The following is a 24691-nucleotide window of genomic DNA, read 5'->3' as shown; positions in this document are numbered from 1 at the left end:
CACGGACCCACCCGGCGGCTCGCTCAGGGCCTTTCCTAGATGAGGGACCTGGCCTAGCACTCGGAGGGAGCCACAGGCTGCAGTCTGCGAGGTTTTAGGGGCACCCCTGGAGAGGTGCAGCATGAGGTCAGGGAGCCCGTGTGGGGAGGTACAGCTGCCCGGGGGGGTGGTGTCTTGGCCCCAGGGGCACTGAGCGGGAGGGGCAGGGGCTCCCCGCCGGGTTCCACCTTGTCACCCACATGGGGGCCAAGGCCACTGCAGAGACCCACAGAGGGCGGGGGCACAGGGGCCTGAGGATGCGAGAAGACCCCACGCTACTCTGCCCGGGGCTTACCTGCCGTGGAGGGTGGGGCTGCGGTGGAGGTGAAGGTGAAGGGCGGGGTGGATGTCCCACATTTCACCGTGCTCCGGGCGATGACCCCGCCGTCCTCGCAGATGGCCTGCAGGCAGGCGCCCAGCCCGTCAGGGGTGTTGTAGATGACCTCCCCGTAGCTGAAGGTCCTGCCCTCATAGGAGCACCTGCAGGCTGGGGGGGTGCAGGGCTCACACGGCGGCCCCGCTGACGGTCAGCCCCCGCCCCCACCCCCACCCCCAGCCTCCTTACCCACGCGGCTATGCCCGCACTGGATGCCGTCGGCGGTGCAGTTACTGCGGGGGGCAGAGAGAGGAGCTGTGGCCAGCAGGACCCCCACCCCCAGTCCCGGCATCCCCTCCTGGCTCCCCCACCCCCACCCACCAGCTCTGGCAGTTTTCTTCAGTAGGGACCCTCCTGCCGACGTCATAGTAGTTTCCGTCCTGGTCATAGCAACCGCACTGGGCCACGCACTTCATCTCGTCTTCACTGAAGAAGGGCTTGTTGGGTGGACACTTGGGGTAGCAGCCTGGGGGGGGGAGGAAGGGGCGGAGGCTCACTCAGGCCCCTTCAGCCCTTGCATCTCCCTGCACAGCCCCATCTCCCCCTTCCGTATGCTGGGGGCTGGCCCAGGGGCAGAGGGCACCCCGACACTGCCCCGAGCAGCTAGGGGTGTGTGTGCGTGCAGGGTGCTCTGAGGCTCCGGCCAGCTGGGTGAGACCTTCAGGCAGCCTGGCCTTGGGGTTGCCCCAGGAGCCTCAGTCACTGGTGGACTGTCCATCTCTCCCCCACCTCCCCGCAGGCCCCTGAGAATCCCACCACAGTTTCCCCTTCACCTTCCAGGCCGGGCAGGTCAACGAGGCAATGCCCACTCGGGTTCCGGCAGGTCCTCAGGCAGGGCGCCCCGCAGGGCTGGTAGTGCCACTCGCACCCCCCATCCGGGTTGTAGTAGTCGCAGAACAGGGCTGGGCACAGAAAGCAGAGGTTTGGAGGGTGGGCACCAGCAGGATGTCTCAGCCCCTTGACGCGTGAGGGCAGCTGGCACTGGGGGCCCTATCCCACGGCTGATCACACACTTGTGAGCAGTGGGGTGCAGTGGGGTGCAGTGGGGTCTCAGGCTGGGCAGGTCTCTGAGCCCTGCCCTGGGCATTCCTGACCAGGCAGAGCCGTCCTCGTTTTGGAGCTACCTGTCATGTTTTTATGCCACCTGCCTACATCTGTGCACATGGATGTGCACAAACGCATGTAAGTGTACCTGAGTGTTGGGTGTCCATGTGCGAACACGTGTGCAGTCAGGCCTCACGGCCTGGGGGCAGCTGCGGGACAGCTCTAGGGTGAGCAGAGGCTGCGACCCCGCCCCCAGCGGCCCCTCCCCCGCCCTGCCCGCCCCTTCCCCGCCCCCTGCGCCCGCGGCCTTCAGCACCACGGACAGAGCCCGACTCACGGCAGATGTCCGGGGTCCTCCAGGAGACGCCCACGCCGCGGCCCCGCCCCTTTCCGCGGCCCCGCCCCTTCCCCGCCCCCTGAGCCCGCGGCCTTCAGCACCACGGACAGAGCCCGACTCACGGCAGATGTCCGGGGTCCTCCAGGTGACGCACACGCCCACGTCGCGACAGGCCTGGGCGTAGGCGGCCACGGCCGTGCAGAAGCACTCGCAGTCGCCCCCGGAGTCGCACGCACACGCGTCGCTCACGCAGGCCTCGTAGTACTTGGTGGAGTCGACCTGTGAGCGCCGAGTGGGGGGCGGTTTCAGCAGAGAACAGCCAGCCTCCCGCCCCCAGGTCAGGGCTCACTGCCCCTGAACAAGTCCCTGCAGCCGTCAGAACCCCACTCCTGGGCGTGAGCACCTGCGTGATGTCCCAAACCGGTGCTTCTCTCAGCTCCACCAGACCACCCGAAGATTCCCAGCCTCCAGCACTTGTATCGGGGGATCTGGCCGTGGCCCCTCCCTGACCCCACCCCCGCCCTCTGCACAGCCTTGCTCTGCTCCAGAGCACGCCAGCACACGCCCAGCTCCAGCCTTTTCCGTGGCGGCCCCTTCCCTGGGGGGATGCGTCCCTGGACCCACGTGCTGCTCCCTGCGACACCGGGGCTCTGCCGGGAGAGGACTTCCCTGACCCCCACACCTCCCGCCCACTGCCAGAGGCTCACACATTCCCTGCACTGCCCCCACCCGAGTGGAAGCTCTGCGGGGCCAGGGGTGGGGGGCTTGTGTCTCTGTTCACTGTTGTGAGCTGCGAGCTGGCACCGGGGACAGGCCACTGCCCCAGGGAACCCCGCAGATCTGTGCTGAAAGAAAGCGTGAGTGGCTTCAAGGGCCCAGCATTTGCAGTCTCAGAGCCCAGGTGGGCCAGCCCTTCTGGGGGGGAAGCTGCCGTGGGAGGGGAGGCGAGCTGCCCACCCAGGCACCCGGCTGTGTCTCGGCCGAGGTCTGTGCTCATGCCCCTGCAGGCTGAAACTGGCCTGGACCCACTAGAAAAGGACTTTCTGAACAGATTAACAGTGGAACCCCAGGGGGTGTTAGTTACCTACTCGAGGGGTCAAGCTGTCAAGTAACTGAGGGGCGCACGTCACAAGCAAAGACGAGCTGCAGCAGGTTACAAGTCACCTTTCGTAAGCCTCCCCCCATCTTGTTGGCATTAAAAGTCCTGAATTATGATGCCGTGTTTGTAAGTGGAAAATAGAACTTGTCCTTAGGGTTTTTGCTTAAGGCTGGTCCCCAACTCCTCCCACCCAGCTGGAAGAGCCCTCCCAGCCTCCAGCCTTCCTCATCGGTGGCAGGGACAGGGCAGGTCGTGGGTGGTGACAGCAAGGTCTGCACTCTCAGCTTGCTTTGCACAAGCCCGTGAGCAGGAGGTGTCCCCACCTCCCAGGCTGTGAGACAGAGACCCGCCAAGGACACAGCTGGAAAGCACTTGACCCCGGCTGGGTGTTAGGGTCAGGGACCTATGAATCGTAAAGGAGTCAGGGGTCTGGGTCCAGCCCATCCCCAGAGGCCCACCCCGCCCGGCACCCCACCTGGGCCCGGCAGGCAGCGAAGGGGCTGCTGTTGATGATGCTGCACTGCTTCTGGGCCCAGGACTTGCGGTAGGGGTTGGCGCTGCAGGGGTCTCTGGGGGCGAGCGCGTCGGGGCAGGTCGGGGAGAACTTCCAGCTGTTGCCGAACTCCAGCACGTCCTCCACCACGGACCGGCTCCGCGTGGTGAAGTCGTTGGCGGCGTTGTCGTCGAAGTTCCCGCACAGCCCGCAGACCTTGCCCTGCGGACACAGGGAGGCCGATGAAGCAGGAAGTGCCGGGACCCCCGCCCGTGGGGAACTGCAGGGCCCCAGTTCCTTTGGGCAGCGTGGACGGGCGGGGAGACGGGGTGCATGAACCCTGTGGGGGGCAGCCAGGCACCAGCCTGGGACTCCCTCAGTCCAGCAGCTGCGGCATCGCCACACGGGGAGACCAGGGAACCCAGGGCCAGCGTCCCCTCCTGGCTGTCCCCTGAGGCACCAGTTTGGGTTGGTCTCCACTGTGCCCCCCTTGGAACCCTGACTTCATGTGTGCCTCATCCCAGCCCCCGGGGTCTCCAAGTGGGACCAGCCCTTGACACCTCTGATGGCAGCTCACTGGCCCCTGGTGTGTGTCAGAGTCGGGGCCTGTCCCTGCCTGCATGGGGTCCCATGGCTGCCACCAGCACTTACCTTGTAATGCTGGGGCAGCCTGATGAGCAGGCTGGTCTTGTGGTCCCACAGGAGGACCAGCCCACTGCGGGCTTCGATGGCCAGGTAGATGCCCATGTAGCGGATCCTGTAGGGCAGGTCTCCACCAGACCCCCTCGCCACCACCTTGACACGCCCCTCGCTGAGGATCAGCTCATAATCCTGGCAAGGGGGATACAGGGGAGGAGGAAGCTGCAGGGAGCTGAGGGGTGAGCTTTGTGGCCAGGTGCTGACCCCGTGGCCCCTGGAGAGCCAAGGGCTCCCCCTACCTGGGGCAGGGACTCCACGGGGGGTGAGGGCTCTCGGCACGGGGCTGGCCGTAAGGAGGGGCTGAGCTCCCAAGGGCTCCAGAGCATGAGGCGAGAGGCTTGGCAGGGGCTGCTGGGAGCCAAGCAGGCCGGGGCTGTCCCAACCCTGCACATTCCCAAGAAAGGCCCAGCCCAACTGGCTGCTGGCGTCCGCCTCTGAGCTTGGAACGTCCTGCCTGACGAGTGTCTCCTCACCTCGCTCTCTTTGTTCTGCAAACTACAAGACTCGTGGGGGCAGGGGCCACGCAAGAGCAGCTTGAGCTTGGGAGAGGCTGGAGCCAGGTCAGCCATGCGGACAGTCAGCCGGGCCAGCCGGGCCCACGTGCCGAGCCTCAGCAAGACCCCGGGACACCAGGGCTCAGGGGTCCCCTGGTGGCGATGCCGTGGGCTGCAGCTGCCCGTCACTGCTGGCAGAACTGAGCACTGTCCACACGGCTCCCTGGGAGAGGACAGCTGGATGCAAGTGCCCATCTTAACTGGACCCTGTCCCATGTGCTCTTACACTTCTCACGTTTTAACCTGTTTCCTTTCACTGTAATAAACTGTAACCCTGAGCATAACAGCTTTCCTGAGTCCTAGGGGTCCTAGCAAATCACTGAGCCTGAGGTGGACTTGGGGCCCCCAGCACAGAAGCTGAGGGAAGAAGTCAGGTGGACACGGGGCTGTGGTTGAAGCATGGCTGCAGAGCAGGATGGGGTCTGCATGGCCATGGCGGGGCCCCCCACCTCCTCCTTCCACACCTTCCCCCATCCTACCCTCACTCGGGCCCGAGAGGGGCCCTGGCCCCCACTCTCACCACCTCCAGCCCCTGCAGTGGAAACCTCTCTCCCAGCCACCCGCTCGCTGCCCTGTGACTCCTGAGCCCCTTTGCTGGGTGGGTTTGGGGGTCCCCTGCCAGCTGAGGGGAGCTGTTGACGACAGCTTCAGAAGCCTCCTTTGCAGGCCTGGAGCCCGGGGGCTGGGGGCTCCAGCAGAGTGGGGGCCCCGCTGGCCGCAGAGCAGGGAGGAGGGCCTCCAGGGGCCCCCACGCCCTCACCCCTAGGAAGACTTTGATGGCCTTGGAGCAGGTGACGCCAGTGGTCCCGCAGGGGATGTTCTCGGTGATGATGCGGAAGGTGCTGTTGGCGCTGGCACTGGCCCCGCAGTAGTCCTGGGACAGGAGGGGGTGCTGAGTGGCAGGGCCCAGGGGTGGGGGCAGCCTGCAGGAGGGGGTGTGGGGCAGGCCTACCTGTGCCAGGGTGTACTCGCAGCTGCCCTCGAAGTTGTAGCGCTCGCCGTCGAAGGTGATGAAGTGCCCGTCCCCGTAGGCCACACACGTGCCCATGCAGGGCTGTCGGGTGCATTCCCAGTGGCGGTTCCTGCACGTGCTGGGGTGGGGGGCATCTGCTCATTGAAGGCTGCACGGGGCCCCCCAGACCTTCAGGCTGCCACCCCACCGCCCGGAGACTCGGCCCGCTCATCCGGAGAACCGTTGAGAACTCTGCCCACCCCCCGGGGAGCACGGGCGGGCGGCCTCTGCTCAGGGCCCACCAGGAAGCGTGCTCGGGGCAGCCTCCGCCCCTCCCTGCAGGCCCCCCTGAGCCCCGACCCACCAGGTGTTGCAGTCGACCTGGATGGTGTCCCCGGGCCTGTACGTGGCCTCGTTGTGCACGCAGGGACAGTCCTCCTGGGAGATGCAGCCCCCACTGCCATCGGCCACCAGCCCCGGGGGGCAGACGCAGCCGGAGACACACTGGGTACTGTACTGTGGGGGCAGTGGGCACCGGTCAGGGGGCCGAGGGGAGGCAGCTCCTCGCCCCGGCCAGCTCATCCCCCTGGGCTGGGGACACAGGTGAGTAGGGGAGCTGTCAAATCCTGGGGCTGCACCAGGCTTAGAGAAGAGCCCCCCACCCTCAAGGGCCTCCAGGTGGGCTGCAGGCCTGGGGGGCAGGGACAGGTGGGGTTCCGGAGTACCAGGGATTGTCCTGTGGACCCCGGAGACCTGGGAGCTAGAGCAGACTCCCCCCAGGTGCCTGCTCCTGGCCCGGCCCCCACGGCACAGGGACTGGGGGCTCGTGGCTGTGCCCTCAGGAGCCCCCCACTCACGCAGTCCACGTCCAGCGTGTGGCAGCTCCGCAGGCACTCGGCCCCGGGGACGCCCGCCGGGCTGTCCCCACAGTCCAGGTACTCCATGGGGGGCACACACCCTGCGGGGGAAGGGCACGCTGCGAGGGCCCTGGGGCACCCCTAGACTGACCGAGGTCTGACCCCGCACCCCCCACCCGGGGGCTCCGCGGCCAGCAGCGCCTCGCCCTCGTTCCCGACCGGTCTCCGTGTGGGCAGTGGGTCTGGGGGTCCCTGACAGAGGCTCCGGCGGGGGGTGGGCTTTACCTCGGTCCTTCTGCTCCACGGCCCCCAGGCAGCTCAGCTTCCCGCTCGCACACGAGCTGCAAGAGACGGACGGCCTCGGTCTGGACCCACTCCCCCGGGGCCCCCACACCCCATCCCCGCTGCCCTGGATGGCGAGGCTGGCTGTGCTGTGCGCGTGTCGTGCGGATGGTTCCCGCCTCTGAGGGCTGGGAGGATCCGAGACCCCGGGAAGGCGGAGCTGGCTCGAGGGGAGCAGGAGAACGAGGCCTTCGGAGGCCCCCATGGGCTGGGGCCGCAGGTGGGGGACTCAGGGGTGTGGGGCAGGGTCCCCCAGGGCCGGCAGCTGCAGTTCTAGTTAAACTCAGGGGTGAGGGGGGGGGCCCTGCTGCACATGAGGTGGCCGCCCCCCCACACACCCCCGTCCCTCTGTGGTCGGGACCCTCCGGAGGACCCAGGAGCCAGGGAAGGGGGACCTCACTACAGACAGTCTGATGGGGGTGGGGGCCGATGCTGCTGGCCACACCCCCTGCTCCTGGCACCTCCAGGGAGACCCTTTATGTTTAGAAACCTTGGGGGCGGGACAGGCGAGCTGCCCTGTGTGGGAGGGGCCGTGGCGGGGACCCCCAGACTGGCAGGTGGAGCCCAGCGGGTGATGTGGGGTGCACCGCGTGGGGGCAGAGTTCCACGCCAGCCCCCTCCTCTCCCTGCAGTGCCGGAGGCCCTAGGCGGGCAGCCCCTCCACAGCCCGTGGTCCCCGATGTGAAAGGAAGTACAGGGTGGCATTGGGGGCCCCTGCCCTGGACGCCGGCTGTTCTTTTAGGATCACTGGGCAGGAAAACCTCGTGGCTTTGACCCTCCAGAAACGTTTGACCCCTGGTCTAGGTGCAGGGGAGGGGATCGTTGGCGAGGGAGCAGCCCGTCCGAGCGCTGGTGACGCTGTTCCCACCCCCACCCTCAGGGAGGGGCCGCCGGGGGCCTCAGGCAGCCTGCAAGATCTGCTTGGGTTTGGGGAGGCAGGAGACCGAGAGCCCTGTGGGGCACCCACTGCTCTGCACGAAATGCCTGCTCCCCAGTCCCCTGGGGGACACCTGCACCCCTCAGCTCCCTGCAGGACACCCCCCTCTTCTCCCCCCAGGCCCCTGCGGGACACCTGCCCCGCCCCCACCAGCTGCGGCCGCTGCCCCTCACCACACCACGCCGTTGTCATGCACGGCCTCCCCGGGGGCCACCACGGAGCCGCGCAGGTAGCAGGGACACTCCTCAGCGGGCACGCAGGTGCCGGTGTCATCCAAGAAGGTCCCCACGGGGCAGGTGCAGCCGTCCACGGGCACGAAGGAGATGCTGCAGATCACGTTGGCCTCACTCAGGGCGCGGCAGGTGGCCGGGCAGGTGTCCACCACGTACGCGTAGCTCTGGGACTTGGGGCAGTTGTGCATGTACTTGGCTGGGGAGGGGCAGGAACAGAGAGCTCAGGAGCGGGGGCGGCCCTGGCCTTACCACTTTCCGGCGGCTACCGACGTTCCCCCAGCCTCCGTGTCCCCGTCTGTGTCAGGCAGGGCCAGGACACAGGGGCTCCGACAGAGCGAGGGACGCAGGCCGGGGCCACCCGCCCGCCGGGCACTCACTGCAGACGCCGTCCCTCCAGCCGCTGAGCAGGACGCCCCTGGCGGCGCAGGCGCGCACGTAAGCGGAGAGCGTGGCGCACAGGCAGTCCTCGCTCCTCTCGCAGTTGCAGGTGTCGAACAGGCAGTTCTGGGGGCGCAGGGGGCCGTCAGGGACCCCGGCCTGGTGGGCAGCCCTCCCTCCATCTCCCGACAGGTGTCCACCGACCCAGCCCTGGACCAGGAGCCTGGACCGGAGGGGGTGACACACGAGGACCTGTGGGGGCCTGGGCAGGGGCCGGGCACAGCAGGTAGGTGTGGAGGGGGCTCGGCGTGCACGAGGCAGGGATGGTGGGATGGGGGCAACTTGTGGCAGGAGCCAGACTCAGTGTGGGGGACGGACGAGGTGGTAAACACGGGAGGGCACTGGTGAGTTTCACCAGGGGCTTCACCAGGGGGCACGTGCCCGGGGGCCTCAGGCTTCCAGGGAGGCAGACGCACGGGGCGGGCAGCCCCTCCCTGGCCCATGCTGGGCCCTGCACCCCAGGTGTTGGGGACCCACGGCTGCTCACCGTGTGGAAGGGCGCAGGGTTGACCACGGAATGGCAGGGCGAAAAGGCACCCATGGGGTCAGTCAGCCGCGAGCACCAGTGCTGGGCGTAGTTCTCTGGGTGGGGGGATTGGGGGCAAGTGGGGGTGCGGCCCTTGGCCCCTGGTGCGGCTTGGGGACCAGGGACTCACTGCCCCCACCCCGCCCGGCACCCTCCACCCCTCTGCCCACAGGAGCCCCTCATCGTGCCCCATGCCTGCAGTCCCTTCCGAATGGGGGCCCCCAGCTCAGCCCCAGCACCCCTGCTCACCAGGGCCCCCGAGGGAGGGCAGCCGGGGGTGGGGGCTGTACCGTTCTCCACGCTGAGGGAGCAGGGGTCCTCGAAGCTGTTCTTGGCATTGGGGCAGGCGGCCTGGGTCTTCCAGGTGTTGGCGAAGGCGGCGCCCGTGCCCTCCACCAGCCCACTGAGGGCCGCGAAGTCGTCGGCCTGGTTCTGGTTGAAGTTCCCGCAGAGGCCTGGGGGCCGGGCGGGGTGGGCATCAGCGGGCTGACAGAGGTCAGGCCCCTCCCCAACCTGGCCTGGGCCATCTGGCAGGGCCCCCTCCCCACCCTCCCCGCCCACCTCTGCCCAGCAGCCCCCGCCTTGCAGAACCCCCCTGTGGCCGGGGGCTCACCGCACATCTGGCCGTGGTAGGAGGGGTCCAGCCTCACCCACACCTGCATCTGCGGCACCAGCTGCACCTGCACCTGTGCGCCGATGGCCGTGTGCACCAGGACAAAGTGGGACGAGGGCTGGAAGACGGTGACGTTGGCTGGGGCAGGGGCAGGAGTGGTCAGAGGTGGCACGGAGCCGGCCGTGTCCCAGCCCCCCACGCCGTCCCTCCCCAAGGGGTGACCCGGGCAGGGGACGCTCACAGCCACCCCTGCACTCTGGACACCGAGTCCCCTCTTTACAGAGGAGAGACTGGACACCTGGGAGTGCCCGAGGCCGCAGGGAGCCGGCGGGGCCCGTGCTGTGGAGCCACATACCTGCCGACAGGGGCAGCTGGGTGTAGATGGAGTTCATGAACACCTGCCCACCAGCCTGGACGCGGATGGCCTGGAGAGGAGCAGGGCAGCCATCAAGAGCCAGGAGGACACCCTCCTCGTCGCCCGGGTGAGTGCCCTGGGCTGCCCCGTGGAGCTGCCGCGCGGGCCCGGGGGCCGGGGGCTGAGGTGGACGGGGAACGCCTTGGTCCTCTCCCCACCTCTCCCCACCTCTGTCTCTGTCACTCCCGGGGGCTCCCCGTCTGCCACTCCCCGGCGCGGTGGGCCCTCACCGTGTCCCCGTTGAGGCTGAGCGTCACCGATTTGAGGCAGTTCTCGTTGTCCGTCAGGCCGCACTTCCGCAGCTCCACGAGCACCGTGAGGGCGTTGTCAGCACATTTCTGGCAGGAAAACCCCACAGACGCATCAGGGGGTGGCAGGCCCCGGAGGAGGGTGTGGGGTCCCCTGGCCCCCAGGCTGGGAGCTGACAGCCGTGTGCTGCTGGCCAGGGGCCCCCAGCACCTGCAGCACCTGAGGGAGCTCGCCCCAGGCTGGGGGTGCCCCCGGGGCTCAGGTGAGGGCCCCCCAGGGCTCCCCTCTCGGGACCCGTCACAGGCCACCCGGGACCCTCCCCCGGGGCAGACAGCGTGGCGCACCTTGGTCAGCACGTAGCCGCAGTCCCCGTGCACGTCGTACAGCCTCTGGTCGTAGGTGGAGACGTGGGAGCCGCCGCTGAGCGAGCACGTGCCCGGGCACGGGAGGTCCTGGCACCGCCACAGGCCCCCGGAGCAGGTGCTGGGGGAGGGGCCATGATTGGAGGGGTCCGAGGCGCCCCTGCCCCCCCAGAGAAGAGGCCGGGTGGGGGGGCGCCTACCAGGAGCTGCAGCTGGTGGTGAAAGAGGCCCCCGGGGCGTAGGTGCGGCCGCCGTGGGTGCAGGGGCAGCGCTCCTGGGGCACACAGCCCGAGTGCGTGAGGTCGTCCAGCACAGTGCCTGGGCGGGGCGGGGCGGGGTGAGTGCAGCGGCAGGCAGAGAGCTGGGGGAGCAGCGTGGGGGGCTCCTGCCAGCACTTGCTGGGGTTCTGAGGGTGAAGCCGCCCCCCATAGTCCCGACAGTGGCCCGTGGGGGAGGGAGGGGACGGGAGGAGCCGGCGGTGGGGGCACCTGGCTGTGGCCGTCAAGCAGCGAGGCAGAGCTTGGTTCTCCCCGCCTGTGGCCCCTGCTGCCCTGCCCCTGGGAGGAGCCCCCCCCACAACGAGCCACACCCCCTGGGACAAGCAGGGAGCCTCTGGCCTCTGCCCCCGCCTGCCCCCGGGGCCCAGGGCCTGCCCACCCCCGCCTCGTGCCCGCCCCTCGGGTCGGGCCGCCCTCCCGGGGTCCGTGTTGAAACCACTGTGACCTGGGGCAGCCGCTCCAGGGGACGCAGGGACCCCGGGAGACCTGCCTGGGGGGCAGAAGCAGCCGTCCTCGCAGTGGTCCTCGCAGAGCTGGGAGCGCTCGGGGTTGGAGCAGGTGTCGGTGCAGGGCGAGCCGCACTCCTGGTGCTGCATGCTCGGGGGGCACGTCTGGGCTGTAGGGTGGGGGGAGCGCTCAGCCGCGGGGAGCTGCTCCCAGGGCCCAGGGGTTGGGGGGCTTCCTGGGCTGAGCTGCCGTCCCAGCCAGTCAGAGCCTGCGTCTGCTGCCCACCGTCCTTCCATGTGCCACCAGCAGGCCCCTGCGCCCCTCCCGCCCTCCCAGCACCCTCCTCCCACCCCTGCCTGCCCTCCTGCCTGCAGCCCCTGCCCTGGATCCCCACCCAGGCACCACTGCACAGGGGTCTCCTGTGGCCCCTGGGGCTCCAGGACACTCACGGCAGAGGTCGGGACTCCTCCAGTTCTGCGGCTGGCCCCCAGCGTGGGCGCACTGGCGCGAGTACTCGGCAAATGTGGCGCATGGGCAAGTGGGGCAGCGGCAAAGTTCCTGGGTGCAGGCGGCTACGTAGGCGCCGGCGTCCACCAGCTCGTTGCACTGGGCGAAGGCCGGGCCGAGCAGGGTGCGGCGGCAGACGTCCTCCTGGGGAGTACAGCAAGGCTGGGTGCCCGGGCACCCACAGAGCAGCTCACGGTCCCCTCCGTCCACCCTGAGAGCTCGCCAGGGCACATAGACTGGGTTTCTTCCCCCAAGCTACTTCCATCTGCCCCTCCATCCCTCCGTCCCTCCACCGATCTTTCCTTCCTTCCTCCTTTCCTTCTACCCAACCAGTTGTGAACCTGCCACCATGGGTGCAGCGCTCTGTTTGGCTCTGGGCAGTGAGCCTCACCCTGGCATCCAGGGCTCCAGAACACACCTGCCCATGGTGTGAGCAAAGTGTGGTGTGAGCCCTGGGTGAGGTGTGGATCCTGCCCCCAGAAGGTGGCTCAGAGCTTCAAGGGTAGGGGACAGGTGGGGGGCAGGTGGGGGCATTGGTTGACCCTCAGGTGGCCCCAGCAGGTGCTTGGTGAGGACCGGTAGATGCATGGCTCCCCATCCTGCCCTCCCACACCCACCGGACGAGGGGCCATGGCTCCTGGGGCTTTGCTGACGTTCTCATTCCCACCATGATGTAAGGGACAGGGATTTGGCCGGTTTGGGGGGTCCTGGAGCTTCCAGGCCACTCCCACCCACCCTGCCCCTGTCCTGGCCCCTCAGGCCCCCTGCTCTAGGGGGTGGAGGCCGTGTCCTCACTGCCCCTGGGCTGGGAAACCCTAGCCCAGCCCTCAGCCTCGGCACAGCCCTCCCCGGCCTCAGGCCCTCACCCTGAGCTCACCTCGTCCGTGCAGTTGCTGGCTGGGGCGGGCAGCGGGTCCTGGCACTGCTCCGTGGGCCCGTCCAGCTTCTGCAGGTTCCCGAACTGCAGCGGAGTCAGCCTGATGCCTGCGGGGAGAGGAGCTCGGGAGCCCCTGGCCGCAAGGGGCCTCTGGGGGCCTTGGGGGGGGGGCTTGGAGGGGCTCCTGCTCCCTGCAGCTGACTGCCAGGGGGCCTGCTACCCATGCCCAGGACCCAAAACTCCTGCCGGAGTGCCCCTCCCACCTCCCGGCCCTGCCCGCCCTGGCCCTGCCCCGCAGCCCTCACTGTTGACGTAGAGCTCGTTGGCCGGGAGCCCATTGAAGTCCCCGCACAGGCCGCACGTCTGGTTGGCGTACTTGGGGTCCAGCTCCAGCTGAGGGGGTCGGCGTGCAGAGGCAGCTCTAGCCGTTGCCCACCTGGTTCCACGGCCCCAGCACCCCTGGAGTCCGGGGACCACTCTCCCCCAGCACCCCAGGGCTTGGTGCCCCGTTTCCACCCATGGGCCTGGGGGGCTGCAGCCTGGTCTGTGGGGGGGTCAGTGGACTGTGGGGCGGGTAGGGGGGGTCAGGGAGGTCGGGGGGACTGGGGGCGGGGCGGCCTCACCAGGGCGCTGTCCTCCCCATTCCAGGTGAAGGTCAGGACCAGCCGGATGGTGACCTTGAGGTAGGAGCCGCTGCGCTCCACCAGGACCCCTGCGCGGCTGTAGGGCAGCTCCTCCCTGGGGAAGCCTCGGGTTGGCACAGGGCTCGGGCGGCGGGCGGGACCCGCTGCCCCGCCCACGCTCTGACCCTGACCCCGACCCTCCCCCAGCCCGCGCGGCCCCGGAGTCCCCGGTGGACGGCACAGGCGGGGCCTGCGCTGAGAGAAGCCCCAGGGGCTTCCTTCTGCCCCGCGCCTGCCCCCACGAGGCCCGGCATGGCCGCAGCCCGGCCACCGGCCCAAGCGTGGCCCCGCCCCCGGCCCTCAGGCCCCGCCCCGGCCCCAGCGTGGCCCCGCCCCCGGCCCTCAGGCCCCGCCCCGGCCCCAGCGTGGCCCCGCCCCTGGCCCTCAGGCCCCGCCCCGGCCCCAGCGTGGCCCCCGCCCCCGGCCCTCAGGCCCCGCCCCCGGCAGCGCGCCCCTCACCGCTGCCCATTGACTTGCACCGCGCCCCGGGCGAGCTCTAGCACCAGCCCGTCGGCCCTGAGCAGCACGCGGCTGATGGTGGGCCTGGGCCCCGCCAGGCCGCGGCGGATCTGCACGTTGAAGTCCTCGTAGGCGGCGCGGCAGTGCGCGGAGAAGACGTAGTTGCAGAGCCCGGGGAAGCGGAACACGGCGCCGTCGAAGGTCTTGTAGTGGAAGTCGCCCCACGTGCTGCAGACCCGGCCGTTGTGCGCGGGGTTCAGGGCTGCGGGGAGCGGGCACGCTGGGGTTCCCACCACCACCCCGGCCCCCCGCTGCCCGCTGACCCCCCCCCACCCAGGCTGTGACACCCCCTCCCCCGCCCTGTCCACTTACGGCTCACGCTGGGGGAGACGGTGACCGGTGGGATGAAGGTCAGGCGTCCACTGGGCAAGGGTATCTGGCGCGCTGTGGGCGAGGGCCGGGTCACCCTGGAAGCCACTGGTCTGGGGCAGCAAGGGCTGCGGAGGGCCCTGACCCAGCCACAAGGCTCCAGAACCGAGCGCCGGCCCCTTGGCCGCTCCTTGGCACCGCCGGACCCTCCTGGACCTCCCCTCCCACTGGCGTGTGTGCACCAGGGACTGTCCCGGGCCCAACTCGGGGGCCTTGCCTGCCCCTCCCGTGTGAGCACCGAGCCCAGCTGATGGCCTCAAAGGGTCTCTGTGTGACAGGCAGCTCTGGGAAGGGCCACGCAAGGCCTCCAACTCACACCCCAACCCCCCCCAGACCCCGGCCTGCCTGGCCCCCCAGCTTGCTCGATGCCCCTCCTTCTGCCGGTTGGGGAGCACCCCCCGGGGTCCTGGCCACGTACCGCCCTTCACCCTCTGACTGTCGATGGTGGCTGCTGTGCTCTCCCAGCTCGGCTCCAGGCTGCGCTGGGTCTCTGTGGGGAAAGGGGCAGGTGTGGGTGACAGACCCCTGCCCGCCCCCACCTGTGCCCCCACCTGGCCTCGTGGGGGGCCCACACGCAGCGTCTACACCTCTGCAGACCCCTGGGGCCGCTCCGGGGGCCTGAACAGGATTTGACTGAACAGCCCAGCCCCATCCACGGCGGCCACCTCCCCGTCACTCAGTGCAACAGCACAAGGCCCTGCCCGGGCGGGAAGTTCCAGGGCGGCAGAGAGCACTGCAGGGTGGCCGGAGCCCCGCTGCCCCTGCACCCCATTGGCACTGCCCGGCCCGCCCCTTCTGCAGATGGGGAGGTCATCTCCAGCGTGCAGGGGCAGATGCCGCAGCTGGCCAGGGCAGGACGAGGGAACCGGGGACCGGTGCTGGCCCCGTGAACTTGTGCTGAGGGGCGGCGCCCCACCTCCTGTCCCGCCCCGTCCCGCGTGTTGGAGAAGGACAAAGAGCGGCTTTGTCGGGGAGCAGGAGGCAGTCGGGGCGGCCTCCAGCCGCGACCCAGCTGGACCAGGAGCAGAGCTGGCACGAGCCCCCAGGTCCCCGTTCCGTCCGCACCTCCAGGCAAGGCCGTCCCCGTGCGGTCTCCAGCAGCCAGGGACATTCCCCACAACCTCTTCCTGCTCTGTGGGCTGGGGGTCCACATGCTGAAGCCCCCAAGGTCCCTCCCTGCTGGGCTCAGTGGGCATACTCTGCCCCAGAATTTCCTCGAAGCCTCTGACCTGGGTCTCGTGCCAGGCACCCGGTGAGTGGCTGCAGTGGTGGGCAGTGGCCGCTACCCCGACCCGAGCCCGCTGCTCCGCGGGCCCTGTGCTCGGTTCACGCACACACCCCTAGGTTTGGTCTCCACTTGACCTTCTCCCGTGAGCTCTGACCTCTGGGAGCCCCATGGTGGCCTCTTCTGTGTTTACTGGCCTCAGCTGGGCGCTGGCAGTGGAAGGGGTGGGCATGCCGAGGGAGTGGGGAGCCCCCGCCCTGCCCCAGGCCACTGGCCCTTCCTGCTCAGATCTGTGAGCTCTGGGCCTTCGCCCCCAGCCGAGAGAAGCCCACTACCCGCCCCCCCACTCGTGCCCCCCTGCCATGGCCTGACCCCCAACGTGCTGGCAGCAATGGAAGACCCTGGCCCAGTGCTCCCCCAGCAGGGTCCTCCCAGGAGCCCCCACCATGGTGCCCCCATCCCATTGGGACCCAAGCCACCCCTCATAGAGGGCTCTGTCCACTGGGCACCAAGAGGGACGTGAGCTGACATGGAGGGGGCGGTGGTCCGTGGGCAGGCCGACCCAGCGTGGGAGGGTCCTGAACTGCACAGCCGGCTGGGGTCCCTGTGGCCCCTTGGCTTCCCTGGGCCCCCGAGTGGGAGTGCTGGAGGAAACACCCCACCTTCTCCCAGCCTGCTCACGCCCAAGAAGGGGACTCGGCTCTCCCGTGGGGAGCGCTTTGCCGAGTCCAGGGAGGAGGCTCTGGCGGGAGCAGGGGCCCAGGGCTGGGTCCACAGGGGCCCCCCATGCAGCCAAGGCCTCGGTCAGGACGTCCTCAGGGTGTGGGCCGGGCGCCCTGGGTCGTGGCTCTGTTGACAGCCTCAGAGCTGTGGCTCGGCCCTGGGCTGTGGGTGTCACAGCCCCCAGGACACAGACGGGCAGCACTGCACAGCAGCCCGCAGGCATGTTGGCTCCCACAGGCTCCAGCCCAATTGGGGTTTCGTGGCACCCACCTCCACTGATGGCCTCGGCCGCCCCGTGATTGCAGGCACCCCAGGGGGGCCACGAGGGGCACAGCACAGGAGTGTGGCTCCAGGCCTGGGGACCCGTGGGGGGCCGTCCCTACCTGCTCTGATGTGGGGCTTCATGGAGGTTCAGAGAGGACCCCAGCCGTGTCCCTCACCCTGAGGCTGGGGTCTTACTTCTCCCTGCACCCACGGTGGCGTTTCCACCAGCCCCTGGCTTCACCGACAGCATTCCCGGGCCAGGGTGGAGCCCGGCCCAGGGTGCCTGGGGCTGCTTCGGGGCCTCAGGAGGGGTCTGTAAAGACGAAATCGAGAGGCTGGGGAAGGTCGTCGGCCTTACCCGCCCGCGCCACGAGCAGCGCCACGAGGACCCCCGCCAGGGCCCGGCTCCCGCTCCTGGCACCCATCCTGGGGCTGGCACGGCGGGCGGAGGGTGCTAGCTCCCCTGGGGGCCTCGGGCTTATGTAGCAGGTGGCCTTGGCCCCGCGCCCGCTCCCTGCTACACGGCGCCATCCTCGCCCCCCTGCCACGTGTGTTTGCTCTCGGGGAGGAGCCGCGGGCAGGAAAGAGCCGGAGGAGGAAGGCTTTGGCCGGAGGGGACCCCCACCCGCCCAGCAGCTTCTGAGAGTCCGAGGGGAGAGGGGTCATCTTGCCGGGGCCTGGGGGGAAGGGGGCGGCCCCTCTGTAGATGGCTCCGGAAGGCAGGGTCCGTGGACCACCGGGTCCACCTCCTGCAGCCCCCACAGCCCCGGGCTCGAGCCCCTCCTGGGAGCCTGGCCTGGAGGAGGGGGATTGAGGGCAGGAGGGGAGGGGGAGGGGCTGAGAGGCTGGAGCCTCCTCCTCGCCAGTCCCTGCCCGCTCAGCTCAGGAGGTGCACGCTGGCTGTGGGGGTGGGCAGAGAGACTGGTCCGTGTGGCTTGTGGGGCGCAGAGACCCCAGGCGTGCTGACCAGGGCCCCACATGCTCTGTCCTCAAGTTCAAGGACACAGGGAAACTGAGGCGGAGGTAGGTGCCCGGCCGCCCACACCTAGTCCGTCGGCACACGTCCAGTGCTCTCCTGCACCCTGGGGCTCCGTGGGCCGGGTGTGCTGTCCCTGGACGTGCGCTGCCCGACACACGCAGGCCGATGGGCTGGGGTGGCTGCTGCCCCACCCGGAGCCTCCAGTGGCATCTCCTGACCCCCAGGGCCCGCCTAGGGGGTCCCCGGGCCAGCTCCCTCCAGAGGCCCAGGTCTCAGGCCAGGCCCCTCTCCCCCAGCACCGTCCCCCCACTCGTCCCTGCGCTGTGACCCGAGGGGATCCCAGGCTGCCTGGGAGCTGGAGGCCAGGCGGGGCCCCGGGTGAACCCCACCGGGAGCTGGTCCCCGTGTCCTGCTGGTGTTGGTGGCACAGACTTGGGCACCACGTCTGCTGCCGCTTGGCCGTTTCCGGGGTCGAAGGCTCCCCAGGGCTCGCCAGTGGCCCCGTGGGCCCGGCCTGGAGGGACCCCCACCCACGAGCTTCGTCTGCCTTCCTGCCCCTGCTCCAGGCACAGACTGGGCCAAGAGCCCGTCCCAGCCTCGGTGAGCCTCACCCCTCGTGCAGCCCTGGCGTCCTCCCTGCCTGCCCGTCCTTCTCCCCCCAAACACAGTGGGCACCTCGCGGCCTTCAGGGGTCCTGGAGAGCCCCCGGCAGCCTCTCCCCAGTGCCCACCCAGGGCCTCTGCCCGCTCGGCTCCTTCCCCGTGGACGTGGTCACCGACGTGTCAACTATGTTGTCACCATGTCTCGGGACTCACGGCTGCCCCCTCCCCACCCGGGCAGGGCCCCCAGCGGGCATGGCTCGAGCGGATGAGGGGCGGCTCCAGGCCGGGGTCCGGGGCAGGGGTGGCCACCGGGCATCCCCCGACATCAGGGCTGTTGGGACATCCCGGATGCGGCCGCGGGAGCGCAGCCTGTTTGCTCAACCAAGTTTACCTCTTCACAGTTGAAGGAGCCGAGAACAGAAGAGAAAGGAAGGGAAGAGGGGGGCTGTTCCTGCTGGGAAGGGGGGCGGTGGGAGGGCCCAGGGCTGCTGCCAGGAACCAGCCCTCGCTCGGCCGACAGAGAGCAGGGGGTGGCCGGGCCCAGAGGGAAGGGAGGGGGCTGCCACCACGAGTGAGGACCCCCACCCACGTCCTCACGGAAACCTGCCCCCAGGCGAGCACTCAGGCCCTGCCCCTGGGGGTCTCCTAGCCTGGACCCCCAGCCCCGTGGAGGCCCAGGGTGGGCTCTTCCTCCGGGTGCAGCCCCCCACTCAGCCCCCAGCCCCTCCCTGCTGACCCCCTCCCGGGCTAGCAGACCCGAGGGACATGGGCCTTGGGTCACCAGCTCGCAGGCATTTATTGAGCACTGGCTGTTTGCCCGGTGTCCCTTCTGGCTCCATGGAGGGTCCTGGCCATAGGCAGTGCTGGGTACCCTGCTCCCACCCAGCCCTGGTCTGTGCCCCCCATGCCTGCCCCTCATGACCCTCAGAGGGGCTGTGAGCTGTTTTAGGAGATGCCCTGTGCCCGCCATGACCGGTGGGTGTACCAGGGGTCTGCGAGCCAGAGCAGGAGGACTGAGCAGCCGGGGAGACTCCGGCCCAAGCCTGGGTGCCGAGCGGGTTCTTCCTGTGCTCGGGGGTGCTGGGCCCCTCCTCACCCACACTCGGGGGGCCGGGCTGCTGTCCAGGGGGAACAGGTGGTGGAGCCCCCAGACCCCCGGCCTGTGGTCTGTGCCGAGACGCACAGGTGGGCAGTTGGGACCACCACAGCCTGGCTGTGGGTAGGGTCGGGCCGCCAAGGCAGGGCCGGATGTGTCCTGGGGTGGTGGGTCAGTCTCCGCCTGAGCACCCCAGCCACCAAGCGGGGGGCACCGACCCCCAGGACACCCTGTGCCCCGGGAAGTCCGTGACCCCCACGTCTTCACCTGCTTCCCCCTCCCTCCTTCATTCCTGCAAACCCTGAGCACCAGGGGCCTGGTGCTGCTGCCGGAGGATTTGGTGGGGACAAGGTGAGGGACGTTCCACCCCTTCGAAGCTGATAGTACGTGACCTTGTTGGGGGGCAGTGAGAGCCTTGAAAGATCCAAGAGAGAGGGGGCTCTGGGCTCATCTGGGGGGGGCTGGAGAGGGAGGGGCTTCTGCAAACCAGGCGGGCGGAGCAGCCGGTCACAGGCCTGGGGTGGCCCCTGGGGGAGTGGACGGGGCCGGGCCGGCCGGGCAGGCCCAGGGGATGGGAGGGGTCTGGCTCTACCTTGAGCTGGGGGTCGCGTATCAGAGCATTTAAAGTAGGAAAAGGGTGGGCCGTGACTTGATTTTAACAAAAATCCACCAGGAGAATAGGGGTCCCTGAGCCCACGCTGACGGACATAAACCAGGGATGCGGCAAGGCACAGAGACGTGAGCGCTCCTCCTGCAGTGATGGACGCACAGGACGCCCACAGCCCCACGCACACAGACTCGGGGGCCGCGGTCACCTCACCGGATGGGCCACCCCCTCGGCCAGGCGGCGAGAGTCCACGCCCCAGCGCCGGCCCGATCGGCAGGGCCTCCCTGGGGGCACGAGGAGGGGCAGGCAGCCCCCGGCCGGCCGGTGCCCTCAGAAAGGCCGGGCTGCCCCACGGGGGCCTGAGGATGGACCCGGGGGACGGGCCAAGGGCAGCAGGTGGCCCCGACTGGCTCCTGGGCTGGGACAGGACTGTGGGGACATCGGAGGCCTGGGCTGCGGGCGCGGGTGACGAGGGCCCTGCTCTGTCGTCTGCGACACCGTCCTGCGGTGACACGAGGGGCTGCCCTGCGTCAGGGCCCCGGGCCCACAGGGGAGGGGAGGGGAGGCCGCCTGCAGCTTAGACTCGGGTGATCCAGAACAGGGCAGCGAAGCCGAGACGGGGGGGACGGTGATGAAGAAACCGGCCAGACGTCAGCCCTGACGAATCGGGGTGAAGGGGACACAGGCGCTCCTTGTACTGTTTTCTCAACTTGTCTGTAAATTTGAAATTGTGTCGAAACACACGTTCCCCGGAGAGCTCTGGTGCCGGCCGTGATTCAGAGAATGGGCTGGGAGGAGGCCGGGCAGGGGCCCCCAGCGCCCCAGCTGGACCCGGAAGGGCCTGAGAAGCGGGGGGAAGGGGACTCTGTCTTCTGAGCAGCGTCCTCGGGCAGGTGTTGGGGTCCCGGGCCTGTCCCCCACCCCCGGTCCCTGAGGGATCTGGAGAGGCAGCTGAGGGGCCCGGGGCACCTACAGTGTAGGGTCTCGGGGTGCTAGACGGGCCCCCCGGGGCGAGGGGGAGCAGGGCGGGCGGTGGGGCGGGAGGAGGATGTGGGCAGGGCGTGGGCCGGCAGCCCCCGGCCGCGTTTGCTCAGGATTAGAGGCGGCCGTGCCGAGCGGTCCCGGCTGCGAGCAAACAGGCGCGGTGGGGCCGGGTCACCACCGGGGTCACCGGTGACCCCGGCAAACAGGCCCCCCCTTCGCTCCAGGAACCGCCCAGGGGCTCGGGGGCCGCCGGCCCGAGAGGCCCGTCCCCAGGCCTGCGTGACTCGACTCGCCCCCCGCCCTCTCCTGCGGCCCCGCGGGCCCCCTGCCTCCTCCGGTCGGGACAGGCCGGTGACGGGGCACAGCGGGCGGGACGTGTGGGGTCGTCTGACCCCCCAGCTGGGAGCTCCAGCGGGAGGGGCGAGGCCAGGGGCCGCTGGGGCGGGGAAGGGGGAGCCACCCAGGAGGACCGGGGCCGGGACGCAGGCGGGGGCAGCGGGGGAGCCCCGGCCGATGGGGCCCGTCTGGGGTGTGGCAGCTACTGTGGGAAGAGTCGGGGACAAGGCACCGGCCGGGAGCAGCAGGGCCCCATGTCCACAACTGCCGTCAGGCCAGAGGCGGCACGGCTGCCGTGCACACACAGACACACAGACGTGCAGGCGGGCAGACGTACAGACACGCAGACACACAGACGTGCAGGCGGGCAGACGCACAGACACACAGACACGCAGGCGGGAAGACGTATAGACACGCAGACACACAGATGTGCAGGTGGGCAGACGTACAGACACGCAGACACACAGACGTGCAGGCGGGCAGACGTACAGACACGCAGACACACAGACGTGCAGGTGGGCAGATGCACAGACACGCAGACGTGCAGACGGGCAGACGCGCAGACACACAGACATGCAGATGTGCAGGCAGGCAGACGCACAGACACGCAGACACACAGACGTGCAGGTGGGCAGATGCACAGACACGCAGACGTGCAGACGGCCAGACGCGCAGACACGCAGACATGCAGATGTGCAGGCAGGCAGACGTACAGACACGCAGACGTGCAGACTGGCAGACGTGCAGACACGCAGACATGCAGATGTGCAGGCAGGCAGATGCACAGACGTGCAGATGTACAGATGTGCAGACACATGGACATGCAGACAGGCAGACGCACAGACATGCAGACACACAGACATGCAGATGTGCAGACGGACAGACGCACAGACACACAGATGGACAGACACACAGACACACAGACATGCAGACACACGGACACATGACCAGCGACCCGGTCTCTCCAGCAATGGCGTGTGAGAAACCAGCTCAGCCACTGCCGGGCCGGACTTGGTGTCCCCAGGCCCAGAGTTGGGGACTGGACGCTGCAGCGAGGACGCGGGCCCACCACGCCAGATGACCTGAGCTCTCGGCAGGACGCGGTGTCGGTTTTGCACCAAACACCGGACGGCCTTTCCGTGGAGCTGCTGGCTGAGGACAGGCGGGTGTCAGTGGCTGGAACGTGGACCCCACCCCAGAAGGGGCGCCCCGTCCTGGGCTTCCACGGCTCCCCGAGGCCTGGTGGGGGCCGGGTGGGGTGCTGGCAGGTGGGATCAATGTGAAGACTGGGCAGTGGCCACGGGCCCCAGGGGAAGCAGCGGCCGGCCCCCAGGCGGCTGCTCATGTTTGGGGATGCGGTGCCTTCTGCTCATCCCCATCTTGCTTGACAGTCTCTGACTTCATTGGGTCTGAGACTGAGGGAGGCACTGGGGACGGGGGGCTGGTGAGTAGGGGGTGCCAGGGAGGTGGCAGGGTCCAGGCCTGGCCCTCATCAGGGGAGGACGGGCTCAGCCAAGTGTCTGTGGGCCGGGCGGGACCCCCACTCATGCTCGAGCTGAGGCTGGGGGACCCCTGGGCCAGGGGCTGTTTTGCGAGGTAAACCGAATCATTCCTGGTGATAGATGACGAGAGGACAGCGTGTGTGAGACAGAGGTGGTGGGAGGGGGACACACACTGAGGCCCCTGGTTGAAGGCAAGGGGGTGTCCTGTGCCAGGAGCCCTCTCGGACCCCCTCCCAGCAGTCTGCCAAGCCCCTGCTGCCCCCACCTTGGACCCCTCACCTGCAGCGACGTCCAGGTAGCTGGGAGGGTGTCCTGGACAGGACCCTCAGGTCCTCGCCCTGGGCCCCGACTCAGCAGCTCTCCCGCCCCCCAACCCCCACCCCCGCCCTTGCGGGGTCCTAGGCGCCACCTCCTGATCCCCCCCCGCAGCTCCCTGGGACGTCTAATGGTCACACATGCTGCCCACCCAGCTCCTCCCCAGCCTCCACGTCTCGAGGAGGGCAGCTCCGTCCTTGGCTGTCTGGGGCCCCTGCAGTGTCCCCTCTTCTCTGCCCTGCACCCCCCCCCCGCCACCCCCTCTGTCCTCTCCTTCCAGAGCCACCTGCTGAGGGACGGGATCAGCCTTGACCCACTGCTGCTTGGACCCCCTCAGAGCAAAGGCCTGGCTCTACCCTCCCACCCTCCCTCAGGCCCACCTGCTCGGCCCTGAGACCCTCGCCCAGCTGGGCCTCTGCCTGGGCTCCAGGGACCCGTCCTGCCACTCAGGCCCTGGGCCCCGAACCCCACCCCCACCGAATGTTCAACGGGCCCCTCTCTGTCCTCTGCCCCCCAGCACGAGCAAGTCGTCTCCTTGCTGAGTCTTGCTCGTTGTCCTCTTGTGCGAGTGGGTGGGAAGCCCCCAGCCCCAGCTGCAGGCCCTCTGCCCTTTGCCCCTGACCCGAGGCCTGGGGGCCCTGCCCTGTCCCCGGAAACCCCTCACTGCCAGGGCTGGCCAGCTGCGGCACGGGCAGGGCCTGCCCATTGTGGTTTGCCTCTCGAACGCGGTGCCCCGAGGACCCCATCAAGGGCATGCATGCTCCCCCAGATGGGTAACCCCGAGCCACAGTCTCTGGTGCCATGGGAGGGGCTGGAGAAGCCCCTGTTGAGGTGTCCACTGGTTCTGTTGGGGTTTCCATGTCCGGTGGCCCCGGCCAAGCTGTGCCCGCTATTCTCTCGCCTGCCCCACAAGCCACCCTGGCCACCAGGCATCCCCCAGGGCAGGGGCCGCGTCTCTGGCATCCAATCCCACTGCTTTCCCGCTGCCCCGACCCAAGCCCAGTGTCCTGAGCCATCCCCGAGGCCTGGCTGGACACGCAGCCTCCTTGGTCACCTGCTCCGGGCTCCACTCCTGGCCGGAGGCCCCGAGGACGCTGTGTCCAGCCCTCTGCCTGCAGAGCTCCCTGCGCCCGTGGGCTCAGAGCTGAGGCCCCTGTGTGCTCCAAGACCAGCCTGGACCCCGGTCCCTGGCTCTGAGCGCACACACGGAGCCTTCTCCCCGGGCTGGAGCCGGGGTGGGGGGCCAGGCCTGGAGAGTTCAGGAGGGGCTGGGACCCCTCGCTGCCTACTGAGTTGCACTCCCCAGACGCCTCATCTCCGTCCATCTCGCTCCCCTTCCTGGAGTCTCTGTGCTCCCTGTCTGGGGAGAAGCTGTCCTCAGACTTGGGGCCCCCAAGCATGAGGCTGGGCACCCCCTCCCCATCAGACCAGGGCAAGTTTGTGGCTCCCCCATGCAGGGCCTCAGAAGTGGGACCTTCGCCCAGGCCAGGCTCTGGGGGGACCCCACGGAGGTGGGGAAGAGGGGTGCCGGCTGCCAGGCCCCCCAGGACACCCTCCTGGGGTCCGGGAGTGGGGAGCAGGGGACCCCAGCGCACCTCCCTGTGGGCCCAGTGGCCCGACGGGTGCCAAGAGGCTGGAGGGCCACACCCAGCTTTCTGGCTCTTTCCGGAAACTGCGGCTTGCATAACCTGGCCAGGGCTGCTGGGGGGCGGGTGGCCCCCCTGGGGACCCCGATCCGGTTACTTCCTGCTCCCCACCCCGATTCCAGGCAGAGACGTGGACGTTGACCCTCTCCCCGGGGGGTGCGGATTAG

General features: G+C 69.2%; 1 protein-coding gene across 1 annotated transcript in view; it reads right to left on the bottom strand.

The window, feature by feature from the left end:
• Positions 1-24691, bottom strand: part of MUC5AC (mucin 5AC, oligomeric mucus/gel-forming) — a 77622-nt gene that overhangs the window by 19357 nt on the left and 33574 nt on the right. Inside the window, exons 56-96 of the mRNA XM_037838300.1 lie at positions 24474-24579; positions 23356-24370; positions 22010-22213; positions 20744-21793; positions 20486-20582; positions 19842-20243; positions 19135-19364; positions 18252-18369; positions 17826-17950; positions 17503-17667; positions 17083-17253; positions 16816-16889; positions 14664-14735; positions 14189-14260; positions 13817-14078; positions 13298-13412; positions 12980-13067; positions 12675-12781; positions 11740-11941; positions 11334-11459; positions 10766-10883; positions 10548-10686; positions 10185-10292; positions 9895-9964; positions 9540-9677; positions 9217-9381; positions 8888-8982; positions 8340-8466; positions 7903-8158; positions 6736-6791; positions 6451-6551; positions 5958-6109; positions 5594-5732; positions 5402-5515; positions 4040-4219; positions 3371-3610; positions 1919-2075; positions 1189-1317; positions 737-881; positions 605-648; positions 335-526 (exon numbers count right to left, since the gene is read on the bottom strand). Coding sequence (XP_037694228.1) covers positions 335-526; positions 605-648; positions 737-881; positions 1189-1317; positions 1919-2075; positions 3371-3610; positions 4040-4219; positions 5402-5515; positions 5594-5732; positions 5958-6109; positions 6451-6551; positions 6736-6791; positions 7903-8158; positions 8340-8466; positions 8888-8982; positions 9217-9381; positions 9540-9677; positions 9895-9964; positions 10185-10292; positions 10548-10686; positions 10766-10883; positions 11334-11459; positions 11740-11941; positions 12675-12781; positions 12980-13067; positions 13298-13412; positions 13817-14078; positions 14189-14260; positions 14664-14735; positions 16816-16889; positions 17083-17253; positions 17503-17667; positions 17826-17950; positions 18252-18369; positions 19135-19364; positions 19842-20243; positions 20486-20582; positions 20744-21793; positions 22010-22213; positions 23356-24370; positions 24474-24579 — 7666 coding nt within the window. The remainder of the gene's footprint in view (positions 1-334; positions 527-604; positions 649-736; positions 882-1188; positions 1318-1918; positions 2076-3370; positions 3611-4039; positions 4220-5401; positions 5516-5593; positions 5733-5957; positions 6110-6450; positions 6552-6735; positions 6792-7902; positions 8159-8339; positions 8467-8887; positions 8983-9216; positions 9382-9539; positions 9678-9894; positions 9965-10184; positions 10293-10547; positions 10687-10765; positions 10884-11333; positions 11460-11739; positions 11942-12674; positions 12782-12979; positions 13068-13297; positions 13413-13816; positions 14079-14188; positions 14261-14663; positions 14736-16815; positions 16890-17082; positions 17254-17502; positions 17668-17825; positions 17951-18251; positions 18370-19134; positions 19365-19841; positions 20244-20485; positions 20583-20743; positions 21794-22009; positions 22214-23355; positions 24371-24473; positions 24580-24691) is intronic.

Source organism: Choloepus didactylus, chromosome 6, assembly GCF_015220235.1.
Source record: "Choloepus didactylus isolate mChoDid1 chromosome 6, mChoDid1.pri, whole genome shotgun sequence".
In the NCBI taxonomy this organism is placed as follows: Eukaryota; Metazoa; Chordata; class Mammalia; order Pilosa; family Megalonychidae; genus Choloepus; species Choloepus didactylus.
The sequence above is the reverse complement of the archived record's forward strand: the minus strand, read 5'-3'. Positions and strand labels throughout refer to the sequence as shown.